The 11,411-nt window shown below is 36.7% G+C and overlaps 2 protein-coding genes across 3 annotated transcripts; one reads left to right on the top strand and one right to left on the bottom strand.

Moving 5' to 3' along the window:
- Window positions 1-778: 778 nt before the first annotated feature.
- On the top strand, window positions 779-4,365 carry LOC123203074 (probable LRR receptor-like serine/threonine-protein kinase At4g36180). Its single transcript, XM_044619244.1, has one exon. It carries the CDS (start codon window positions 839-841, stop codon window positions 4,250-4,252), a length of 3,414 nt encoding a protein of 1,137 aa, XP_044475179.1. The 5' UTR covers window positions 779-838; the 3' UTR covers window positions 4,253-4,365.
- A 2,546-nt stretch (window positions 4,366-6,911) lies between these two features.
- Window positions 6,912-11,199, bottom strand: LOC123202791 (1-acylglycerol-3-phosphate O-acyltransferase-like). Of its 2 annotated transcripts, XR_006499071.1 has the most exons (10): window positions 10,673-11,199; window positions 10,106-10,342; window positions 9,471-9,517; window positions 9,215-9,333; window positions 8,967-9,127; window positions 8,435-8,544; window positions 8,258-8,357; window positions 7,950-8,050; window positions 7,289-7,412; window positions 6,912-7,209 (listed from the first exon to the last, which is right to left on the bottom strand). XR_006499071.1 is itself a non-coding variant. In XM_044618922.1 (9 exons), exons 1-9 carry the CDS (start codon window positions 10,840-10,842, stop codon window positions 7,084-7,086), a joined length of 1,194 nt encoding a protein of 397 aa, XP_044474857.1. In that variant the 5' UTR covers window positions 10,843-11,184; the 3' UTR covers window positions 6,912-7,083. The 2 variants fall into 2 exon arrangements, 1 of the variants encoding a protein (XP_044474857.1); XM_044618922.1 differs by lacking the exon at window positions 7,950-8,050 and having other exon boundaries at window positions 10,673-11,184.
- Between the last annotated feature and the right edge of the window lie 212 nt (window positions 11,200-11,411).

Below are 11,411 nucleotides of genomic sequence, written 5' to 3'. Positions count from 1 at the left end.
GCCGAGGCCCGAGTTGTGGCTCTTTGGGTCATGTCTTCGAGTCTTTAACGGGATAATCAGCATATTTATAGGATTGATTTGTCATATTATATACATTTTAAAAATTTTAAAATATTATTTTATTTTTTTGGGCTGACATGATTTATAATTTTGGGGATTCTGCTCCTGTGATTGGTGCCAAAATTGAGGAGGTGATCCACCCTTTCTTTTGTTTAAATATGAATAGCTATATTGATGCCATTAAAATTGATTTAATCCAAATTAAATCATAAAATCAATTAAAGATATAATATTTAATTTGAATTTAAATGTAATATTGTTGGAAGTTATTAATAGTGTAAATAATGTCTCAGTGAGAATACTAATATCAATATTGAGTCGACTTTCCTTTTTTAATATTAATTAAAAATTTAATTTTAATATTTCATGTATCGTTTCGAATTTATATTCTGGTCTTTGGATACCCGTCTCCCACTCGGGCTACCCGGTGTAGGTATTTTATTGGAAAAAACAAGGCAAAATTTGGTTGGGAAATGGTTATTTCGTTATTAGAAAATTTCCCTGTGCACCTTTTTCGGGGGGAGTGGGAAGAAATTCTGCATCCAAGGAGCCAGACCAATCCAATTGCACAGTCAAAGATAGAAAGAGAAAGCGAACTCCATTTTTAGCACAAAAAGGAGCACATTTGTGGCGTTATAAACGGCGTCGTTTCTCTCAAGCACTCTCCTCTTTCTTTTATCCCGCTTCCACTGACACACGCTCCTCCTCAAACCCCACCACCACCATTACTTCTTCTTCCTCTCTTAACAACCATTTTCTTCACTCTTCATCCACTTCCATGGCAACATTAACGGCTATTTTTTTCTTCCTCTTACTAACCCACTTCACTTCTACAGCTTTTGTTCTTGTCTACTCTCAGCCCAGCTCATTGGTTTCATCGGAGATACAGGCCTTGACTTCCTTCAAGCGCAACCTGAGGGACCCTCTTGGTGCACTTGACGGCTGGGACCCCACCACGCCGTCCGCTCCCTGTGACTGGCACGGCATTGTTTGTTATAACAAACGAGTTCGCGAGGTTCGTTTGCCTCGCCTCCAACTCACTGGACAGCTCACTGATCAACTTGCTAACTTACTTGAGTTGCGCAAATTAAGCCTCCATTCTAACAACTTCAATGGCTCAGTACCCACTTCTCTTTCTCAATGCTCTCTCTTACGTGCTGTCTACTTGCACTATAACTCACTCTCCGGTACTCTCCCACCCGCCATTTTTAACCTTGCGAATTTGCAAGTTCTCAATGTAGCTCACAATCTCCTCTCCGGGAGAATCCCTGGTAATATTTCACCTTCTCTCCGGTATCTGGATTTATCGTCAAACACATTTACAGGTGCAATACCGGGGAATTTCTCGTCAAAATCTCAGCTTCAGCTCATTAATTTTTCTTATAATTTATTTTCCGGTGAAGTCCCGGCGAGTGTTGGTCAACTTCAAGAGCTTGAGTATTTGTGGCTGGACAGTAATGACTTGTACGGTACTCTGCCTTCGGCCATATCAAACTGTTCTTCGCTTAAACATTTAAGCGTTGAAGATAACGCGCTTAAAGGTTTGGTTCCGGGGACTATTGGGGCGATTTCTACGCTTCAAGTGCTTTCTTTGTCGCGAAATGAACTCTCGGGTACGGTTCCTTCAAGTGTTTATTGCAGTGTTTGGGGTAATTTCTCTTCATTAAAGATTGTTCAGTTGGGGTTTAATGCCTTCACGGGTGTTGTTGAGCCGCAAAATGGAAAATGTGTTAGTGGTTTGGAGGTTTTGGAGCTTCAAACTAATCGCATACGTGGCGTGTTCCCATCTTGGTTGACTTCTGTGACTACTCTAAGAGTGTTGGATCTTTCTGGAAATTTCTTTTCTGGGAATCTGCCGGTTGGCATTGGTAATCTTGTGAAGTTAGAGGAGTTTAGAGTGGCCAACAATTCTCTAAATGGGTTAGTTCCTGATCAGATTTCAAAATGTAGCTTGTTACGGGTTGTTGATCTTGAAGGAAATCGGTTTTCTGGTCAAGTTCCTGCTTTTTTCGGTAGATTAGGGAGGTTAAAGACTGTATCTTTGGGAAGGAATATGTTTACCGGTTCGATTCCGATGAGTTTTGGAAATCTTTCTCAGCTTGAAACTTTGAATTTGAGTGAAAATGATATCAGAGGAAATGTACCGGAAGGGATAATGAGGTTGAGTAATTTGACTACTTTGAACCTCAGTTATAACAAATTTCTAGTGGGGGTTCCGGGTAATCTGGGAAACTTGAAGAGTTTGCTGGTTCTTAATCTTAGTGCTTGTGGATTTTCTGGAGAGATTCCTGGGAGTATTGGGAGTCTGATGAAATTGTCTACTTTAGATATGAGTAAGCAAAATTTGTCTAGTGAATTGCCTATTGAGCTTTTTGGGTTACCAAGTCTGCAAGTCGTCAGACTTGAAGAGAACAAGTTATCTGGGGATGTTCCTGTAGGCTTTAGCAGTTTGGTTAGTTTGCAATATCTGAATCTCAGTAGCAATGCCTTTGCTGGTGAGATTCCTGCAACCTATGGATTCCTTCCATCATTGGCTGTTCTCTCCTTGTCCCACAATAGGATTTCTGGGGTGATTCCAGCAGAGCTTGGTAATTGTTCTGGTCTTGAAGTGCTTGAGCTTCGATTGAATCGTTTGAGTGGCAATATTCCAATTGATATCTGTCACTTAACTCATTTGAAGAAGCTTGATTTGGGTCAGAACAATATATCTGGTGAAATCCCAATGGAGATCTCTAATTGTTCATCTATGGCTTCTTTATCATTGGATGTAAACCACCTATCAGGCCACATACCAGACTCATTGTCAAAGTTATCGAACCTAACAGTGCTAAATCTTTCTGCAAATAACTTGAGTGGAGTAATTCCGGCAAATCTTTCTAATGTATCTAGCTTGAAGTACTTGAATTTGTCTAGGAATAATCTTGAAGGTGAGATTCCAAAAATTCTAGGTTCTCGGTTCAGTGATCCTTCTGTATTTGAAATGAATCATCGGCTATGTGGAAAGCCATTAGAAAGAGATTGTGCAAATGTCAGAAGGAGAAAAAGGAAGAGGCTGATTATATTGATCTGTATCACTGCAGCTGGAGCTTGTTTTTTGGTCTTGTGTTGTTGTGGCTACATCTATGGCCTCTTATGTTGGCGCAAAAAGCTTAGAGGCAAGGCAAGTGGAGAGAAGAAGCCAAGCCCTGCACATGGAAGCTCAAGAGGTGAAAGGGGTCGTGGAAGTGGAGAAAATGGAGGACCAAAACTTGTCATGTTCAATAACAAGATCACATATGCAGAGACTTTGGACGCTACAAGGCAATTCGATGAGGAAAATGTTCTAAGCAGGGGAAGATACGGTCTTGTATTCAAGGCTTCATTTCAAGATGGAATGGCACTCGCAATCCGTCGCCTCCCAAATGGCTCCGTTAATGAACAAACATTTTGTAAGGAAGCTGAATTGCTCGGCAAGGTGAAGCATCGAAACCTAACTGTGCTACGTGGCTACTATGCAGGACCACCAGATGTAAGGCTTCTTGTTTATGATTACATGCCTAATGGAAACTTAGCCACCCTTCTACAAGAAGCATCTCATCAAGATGGACATGTACTAAATTGGCCTATGCGGCACCTTATTGCCCTTGGCATAGCTCGAGGACTGGCATTCCTACATTCACTTGACATGGTTCATGGAGATGTGAAGCCTCAGAATGTCCTTTTTGATGCTGATTTTGAAGCTCATTTATCCGAATTTGCCCTAGACCGGTTAACCGCAGCAACACCAGCTGAGGCTTCAACATCTTACACTCAAATTGGTTCTTTAGGCTATGTGTCACCTGAAGCAGCATCAACTGGGCAACCAACAAAAGAAGCTGATGTGTACAGCTTTGGGATTGTATTGTTAGAGATACTAACAGGGAGAAAACCAGTTATGTTTACACAAGATGAAGATATAGTAAAATGGGTGAAAAAGCAATTGCAGAAGGGCCAAATTTCTGAATTACTGGAGCCTGGACTACTGGAATTAGACCCTGAGTCATCTGAGTGGGAAGAATTCTTGTTAGCTGTTAAAGTGGGGCTTCTTTGCACAGCCCCTGATCCACTTGGTACACCATCAATGGCTGACATTGTGTTCATGCTTGAAGGTTGCCGGGTAGGACCAGATATGCCATCTTCAGCTGATCCCACTTCACTACCTTCTCCAATATGAAAAATTTCTTGTCATCTAAATTGAATCACTTCTATAAAGAGGTCATTCTTTGGACTTTTATCTTTTGTATCAAAATCATTCCAGCAAGATTAGTTTAATTCTATAAAGCATAATCCAATCTAATTTGCAAAAATAATAGTATAGGTAATTCACTATTGAATTAAATTAGTTCAAGTTTACATGAATACCTGGTGTGTCATGTAATCTGAATATGTAAAATTTTTTAAATTCACTTGTACTGTAGTGGTGGATTTTTCTCTCTCGAAATCTTTTGATTTTTAATGGGTAAAACTGTTTAATTAAATTTAGCATAATTACTATTTTGAATAGTCTTATCCATAATTCTTATAATGGATCTAATTTCTATTATGATTATTATTAGAATGTATTAAAATTATTTTTACTAATCATTATTAAACTATTTAATTAATCGGTTTTAGTAAATGAAATTATACGTGGAATTTTTCTTAACGTCCTGCTCAAAAGATTGTCTTTTTCTAACTTTATTTATCCTTTTGACTCAACGGCGCCGTTGACAGATGTAGACGGCGGCGGGTTCCACGCTATCGGCAATTCCCATGTTTCCTTCGTAAAGCACCTTGCTTGCTTCATTCCCGCCAAATGAATAAGGAAATCCACGTGGCAAGTAATAAAAGTAGAAGGAAAGTGGCCGTTAATGTCTTCATCGATAAAAGGGAGATGGCGTCAGGATCCGTGAATGTGTTCGATTAGATGTGCAGTGAGTCAGACTCAGTCTCGCATTTTACAGACAAGACTGCCCCAAGAGACAAAATAGGGGGAGCCCTTGGATTAGATTGGATTCTTCGTGTTGTTGCCACGTAAGCTTAATTAATGTAGAAGTGAAGCAATAATTTGGTGGCACGGAAGTTGTATGGTTTGGGTATTGGGTCCCATTTTATCGGCTGTAAATTATTAAATTTTGTAGTAAATAGGACAGGGCCTGTGATGTGAGTTTGAGCGACCCGACCCTACAATTTAAACGGGTCATGACAATGGACAGGCCAACAGTATTTAGTATTTAATGAAAAATAAAATTATATTTGTATATTTTTTTATATAATTTAAATATATAAATAATATATTATCATATAATTAAATAATTTTAAATTAAAGATAAAATAATTTTTAATAACATGATAATACATCATTTGAATACTTAAATTATACATTAAAATTTATATATATAATATATTTTTTTATTAAAATTCGATTCTTCCATGTGGCCGTAAGCCTTTTTTTTTTTTCAAATAAACATTCAGTATAGAGTGTTTCCGATGTAATTTGCACCTAAAGCATAAAATGTGAACTTCTCTTTACTTTGAGGGTGCGTTTGGTTGAGGGATTTTATGATTACCTTGGTAATCTATCTTTTATTCCCTTGTTTGGTTTGTCAGTAATAAAATATTACAGTAATCTTCTATTACCAATACTGACGTAGCAGGTAATATAAGTGATAATCTGATTACCACCTTCACCTTAGGTATTTAAAGATTACTGAGGTAATCTTGAGTTTATTATAATTATATTATTATTTATTAATTTTTTGAGATAAAAATAAATTTATTTTTAATTAATATGACAAATAATATAAAAAATATTTAAAAATAATTATATTCAAAAGCATTTAAGTAAAATAATTTACTAGTAATCTTTTATTACCTTTAACCAAACACAATAATTATTTATACCTATCAAATTTTATCAAACATAGTAATCATTTATATCCAGTAATCTTCTAAGTAATCTATCTTCAAGGTAATCTTTCTATTTTAGTAATCAAACATTACCCAAACCAAACGCCTCCTGAGAATATTGATTTCAAATTTAAACCAAAGCTTCCATCATGGTTTTTTCACCATAAACATTAAACCAACTGGTTAGATTGAGACTTGAAGGTAGTAACAATTTTGGGCAACAGTCCAATAGTTCGATTACAATTCAATTGGGAAAGCCACATCAAGTTAAAAATAAACTATTAAATCAACCATAAAATGAGTTGTTAGAAATATCAAAATCAATGTCAAAAAGAGTTACAAATAACGATATCAACGTTAATTACCAAAAAAAAAAAAAAATTACCAAAAAAAAAACGATATCAATATTAAGAGAAAATTTCAGAGAGGAGAGTAACACAAAAAGAGGAGTTAAAATGACAAAATCAACATCAAGATGAGCTACAAATGATGAGATCAACATCAAGAGACACTACTGGAAAAGATAGCTTCAACTATCGTTTGTGTGGTCAATGACTAAAGTTTTTTTGTGATCTCTCACCTCTTTATATTCTTGTCAAAAAAATTACACTGCCCCCTACACAAAATGAAAACAATAGAACTAAATATATATTAGTTTGACCTCTAAACAAAACAAAGAGAGATAAAATCATCCGGAATTTATTCACCGATTCAACTACCGATCAATTGGTCTAATCGCTAACTGACCCCGACTCGACCCCTTAACCAATTTAATGTTTGATCCGGGTATGAAAACCATTACTCCCATCATTGGGCTGGCTATGGAGGATTTAATAAGCTAAAACTAGAAAATTTCACTCTGAGCCTGATAAAAATGTTATAGTTGGTTCAAAATAAAATTTTTGTTATGCAAGAATACATCCAGACAATAGCTAACCAAGGCATAAAAGAATTTACACATTAACATTACAAATCACTCATTCAGTGTTTAATTTACAAGACTGGAGACTACATGGGCACAAAGAATGTATTATCGACAAAAAGAATTTGTTTATCTGTCTATTAATTCATGTAACTATCTTGTGCAAAATAACAGGGATAGTTACATGTCATTTTCTAGGCCAATGAAAGACCTTCAGGCAAAGATTCATTATCAGGGTTGGGTGAAAGAAACCTGCGGCAAGCATAGAGCATGGCTGCATAGAAATCACTCGGGCTATCTATGAACACAAAATGCCCTGCCTGCATATTTTTTATCAGAAGGAATTTATCAGCCTTTATGATGCAAGGAGAGAGAGGAGTGCAAGTGAAAGAGATATACCTGGGGAACCCTAATGATCTCACAAGGAACTTTCATCTGCTTGTGGGCTTCTTGTGCACCTTGATAGTTCATCCAATCGTCGACACCATATATGAAAGTGGTTGGCACTTTCCAATCTGATGCACTGTAAACAGAAGAAAGGGACAGATCAGACATAAATGTTTCACCTCCAACTAGTTGTTATCTTGAGATCAAGAATGTCAAACAAAACTAAGTCTCACTTAACTATAAGTGAATAAGACGTTGTCCTAAGACATCTACTGGTGGCTCCAAGACAGTGGCCCTAAACACATATAATATTGTATGAGCAAAAACAGACGGCTATCAAGACAATAGGGGAGTCTTGGATGAAAGGCATAGACTACACAAACAACAAATTTAGATGGTAACATTCCAATACATTTGTAGAAAAAAAGACACTCCCCCTTCTTTGAGGTAAACAAGCCTTGGGTTCTATTAGAACCGATGTTTTTGTCAGCAAGAGAGTGGTGAGTGAAGGAAGCAGGAAAATTATGGGAAAGGGGAGAGAACCTGGTCTCTCAAATACCAGGCCTGGGGAGAGTGTAGCAGCTCTCTATTGTACATACAGTGTAAAATCAATACAAGTTCAATTGGCATTCAATCAATTTCATATACATATCTGCATTTACAATTTAGTTACATTTGAATCTGTTGTTGGATTGTTTGTGGAAGTTGGGATGTTCTTGAGTAATCTGTGTAGGTACGCAACATATTCTTTTGCCAATAACAGTCCAGTAGACCCTAAAGGGTAACAACCGTATGTAATTAATACTTGATATGCAAATCAAAGAATCCAAATATTTCCATCCTCTCTGCTTATATAAAAGAAGATACTACCAGATACTATACCGGAAACCAACAAGATTGAAGCATGTAACGTAACAGAAAGCAAGGGAACTTGATCATTGATCTTCAGAGATAAGTTTTGATCAAGCTGAAGCATCAAACCTGCGTAGAAAAGGCATCCGAGCAAACGCACCAAAAGAGAATATGTACTTCAAGCACAGCTCTCCACTTGCTTTGGCCGCAAAAGTATGGTATACATAATCTTCAATTGAGAGAAGCAAAAATCAGATACCTATTAGTGTATGTGTGCTATACACAACATAAAAAATCATTGTATACCTGTTAGTAATCTGGATTCCTCTTCATTCAATATGCTCTCCAATGAGTATCCACCAAATCTATTACTAGTATACCTGCGTACAAGATCTGGACCCCAAGGACCAAAACCTCTGCAAAAAAATCAAAATAAAGTAAATATCCAAGGCCACACCCAATGAATAATGCAGGTAAACAAAAACTATCTGACATTATTTAAGTTATACAAAAAGGCCAGAAGTGATTTATCATGCCACCAAGTAAATGTAAGACATAATCAGACTCTGACAGAAGGTATAAAAGAATTGAAAATCAAAACTGCCACCTACTTTAAATTAATGAAAACTGATGCTCAACCACTATAGATTAAATTAGAAAGTAAAGTCGATATGAATCGAAAATCCCCTACCAAAGTATTTATTGACAACAGCTAAGAAATCTGATCTCATAGCAAGTTTAATGGCTTAAACAATTGCCATGTGCTCATAACATTATTGCAGAGAGCATGCTCACAAAAATAAAGGAAAAGACACACGCACAAGGTAAACAAGCAAACCTGACAATCTTCTGAGGAGTAAAATTACTCTCCCACAAATTGTATAAAATTGCTCCTTTCCATGTTGCCCTGAACCTGGTAAGCCACTCAGCCTCAGCATCTGATTCTGATGAAAATCCAGCAGGTCCAACTAAAATCAAGTGCTGAATGTGCTCTGAATGCTGAAATAAATAAAACTAGCATTAAAGGTTACCATCATATTACTCTTGGGATATGGAAAAAAAATAATTAAGATGGAAAGTAATCACCTTGAGAGCATATTTAGCAGCAACATACCCTCCAAATGAATGCCCAAGTAATATGAAGTTGCTAAGGTTTTTGGCTTTGCGCCATTCCTCAAAGGAATCAATAAACCATGCCTCAGTTTCTATGATATAAAACAGATTACAGATTAAATTCTTGCATGTAGTAAATTATATCTAGATAATAGAGCAATATAATGGATACTTTCCAAAAACCCAAGGCAAAACAACCCGCTGAATATAGTACAAAATCACAACAAACCTTCTGTGCTTTTGCATGTAAAATCAGGTCTGCTTGATCCACCCCAACTGCAAAAACAGTTAGGTTAAGAACCAATGAATGCAATTAAGAACCTAACACTGGAACAGTTCCTTATGAGAGCTATATGAACAAAATGACTAACAAAATGAAAGAAAAGAGACCTACTTCTATAATACATTGCTAAGGTTAACAACCAACCATAAGAAATGAATAAAGACTCAATCATATAATCTTATTAAAGTTACAAAGTTCTAAAAACGCTTATAAAATGTCCAATATTGGAACACTATGTTTGCTTCAATGACACCAGCCAACATGAAGACAACAAATTACTGAACCCAGAAATGTCTAGCAATAGGCTATTGAATTTTGGCATCCCCTAAACATGCAATGAACCATAGACCAAAGTAACCAAAGAAAAGCTTCCCATTTAATTTGCAAGATCCATAGTCAATAACAATGAAACTCTATAGATGATGAGCTCTAGAAGCCCATTAAAATTAAACACTACATCAAGCGCCCACTAATGATACACCCACAAGCATTAAGCCATACCAATGAATTTCAGATCTAAGGCTGGTAGCAAATAATACCATAATCAAGCATACCACAAATTCAAGAGAATAATATCTTACCCCAGTTGATCAACTGCTATAACCCTGAATCGACTAGCTAGAGCATCAAAATTGCGAAAGAAGAAGCCTTGAGATGCTCCATATCCATGAATCATTACAAGAGTGGGGAAGCCTTCCTTGCTGTCAAAAGTAACCGTGTTGATGAACCTTGGCTTATTGCTGGAAGAACGGAACCACCTGATTTTCGACCCGGGTGGACCTGAACCTATATTAACTTTCTCTTGAAAATATGGAGTCCTGAAATTTGAGTGATTCACCCATCATCCCACGTCAATAAAGCTATCATGAGCTATAAACAAACACGAATGAACAACAAATATACACGTGAAGCTAGAACGAATCAATCAGGCTTCCTAGTGCTGCGGTTACCCTAGCGAATTTACAAATAAACAGACATACATATGCAATCTAAACTTTATCATATCTATTTTGGAAACTTTTTTCAAGAAACTTTAAAACCTACAAATGCCTTTGAGTTGTAACAACAAACAATTATGTATATAAATAATACATTGCAAATAATTAAATTGAGAAAATACTATAAAGGGTTGTAGAGAGAAGAATTACTTGACTAGAGAGAGAAGACGTTTTTCGGCGGCGATGATATGATTGGTGGAAGTGGGGATCCAACGGAGAACAGAGGGCGAAAACCATCTAGATTTAGCGGTTTTAGATTTTTCTGATGAGGCAGCAGCAGCAGATGATCGTAGCTGGCTCTTGCTTTTTTCTTCAGCCATTTTTGAGACCACCGACTCCGAGAACGAAGTGGGTTCATTTGACTGGGAAGCTGAAGCAAACGGTTTTGAAACTCAAAGGCGCTGTTATGGCGGGTGGCCGTGCTAGATTTTAGCAAATTTGAGAGGCAACGCTGTGACGTTACGTGGCACGTGCCCATCGACAGCGCAGCCTTTCCTTTCCTTTCTTCAACCTCAAGTCTGGAAATTCTAATTCCAGAATCTCAAAACTGAATATATTTATCTTTGGAATCCTATATTTTACAATTTACAATATTGACTGTGAGCCTGAACATTCCTTCTTTGATAATATAAATAGGAAACAAACTTATTCATTTATGTCATTGCAAAATTTGGGTGCATTCAATAATTAAGGGTGGATGGAAACAAATTAAGCCGGTTCGAATTTGAATCCATGTTTAATTAAGATGAGTTAAACTCAAATTAAAGATTCAGTTCGATAACTATATCCAAGTTCAGAGGCTTGTTTGTGTCATTATATTAGGACTTCTCTTTTTCAACGATTTTTCTATTTTTCAAACAACTAGTTGTATTCTTTTGAATGTACTTGT

The sequence above is a fragment of the Mangifera indica genome, chromosome 19, assembly GCF_011075055.1.
Source record: "Mangifera indica cultivar Alphonso chromosome 19, CATAS_Mindica_2.1, whole genome shotgun sequence".
In the NCBI taxonomy this organism is placed as follows: domain Eukaryota; kingdom Viridiplantae; phylum Streptophyta; class Magnoliopsida; order Sapindales; family Anacardiaceae; genus Mangifera; species Mangifera indica.
The sequence above is the reverse complement of the archived record's forward strand: the minus strand, read 5'-3'. Positions and strand labels throughout refer to the sequence as shown.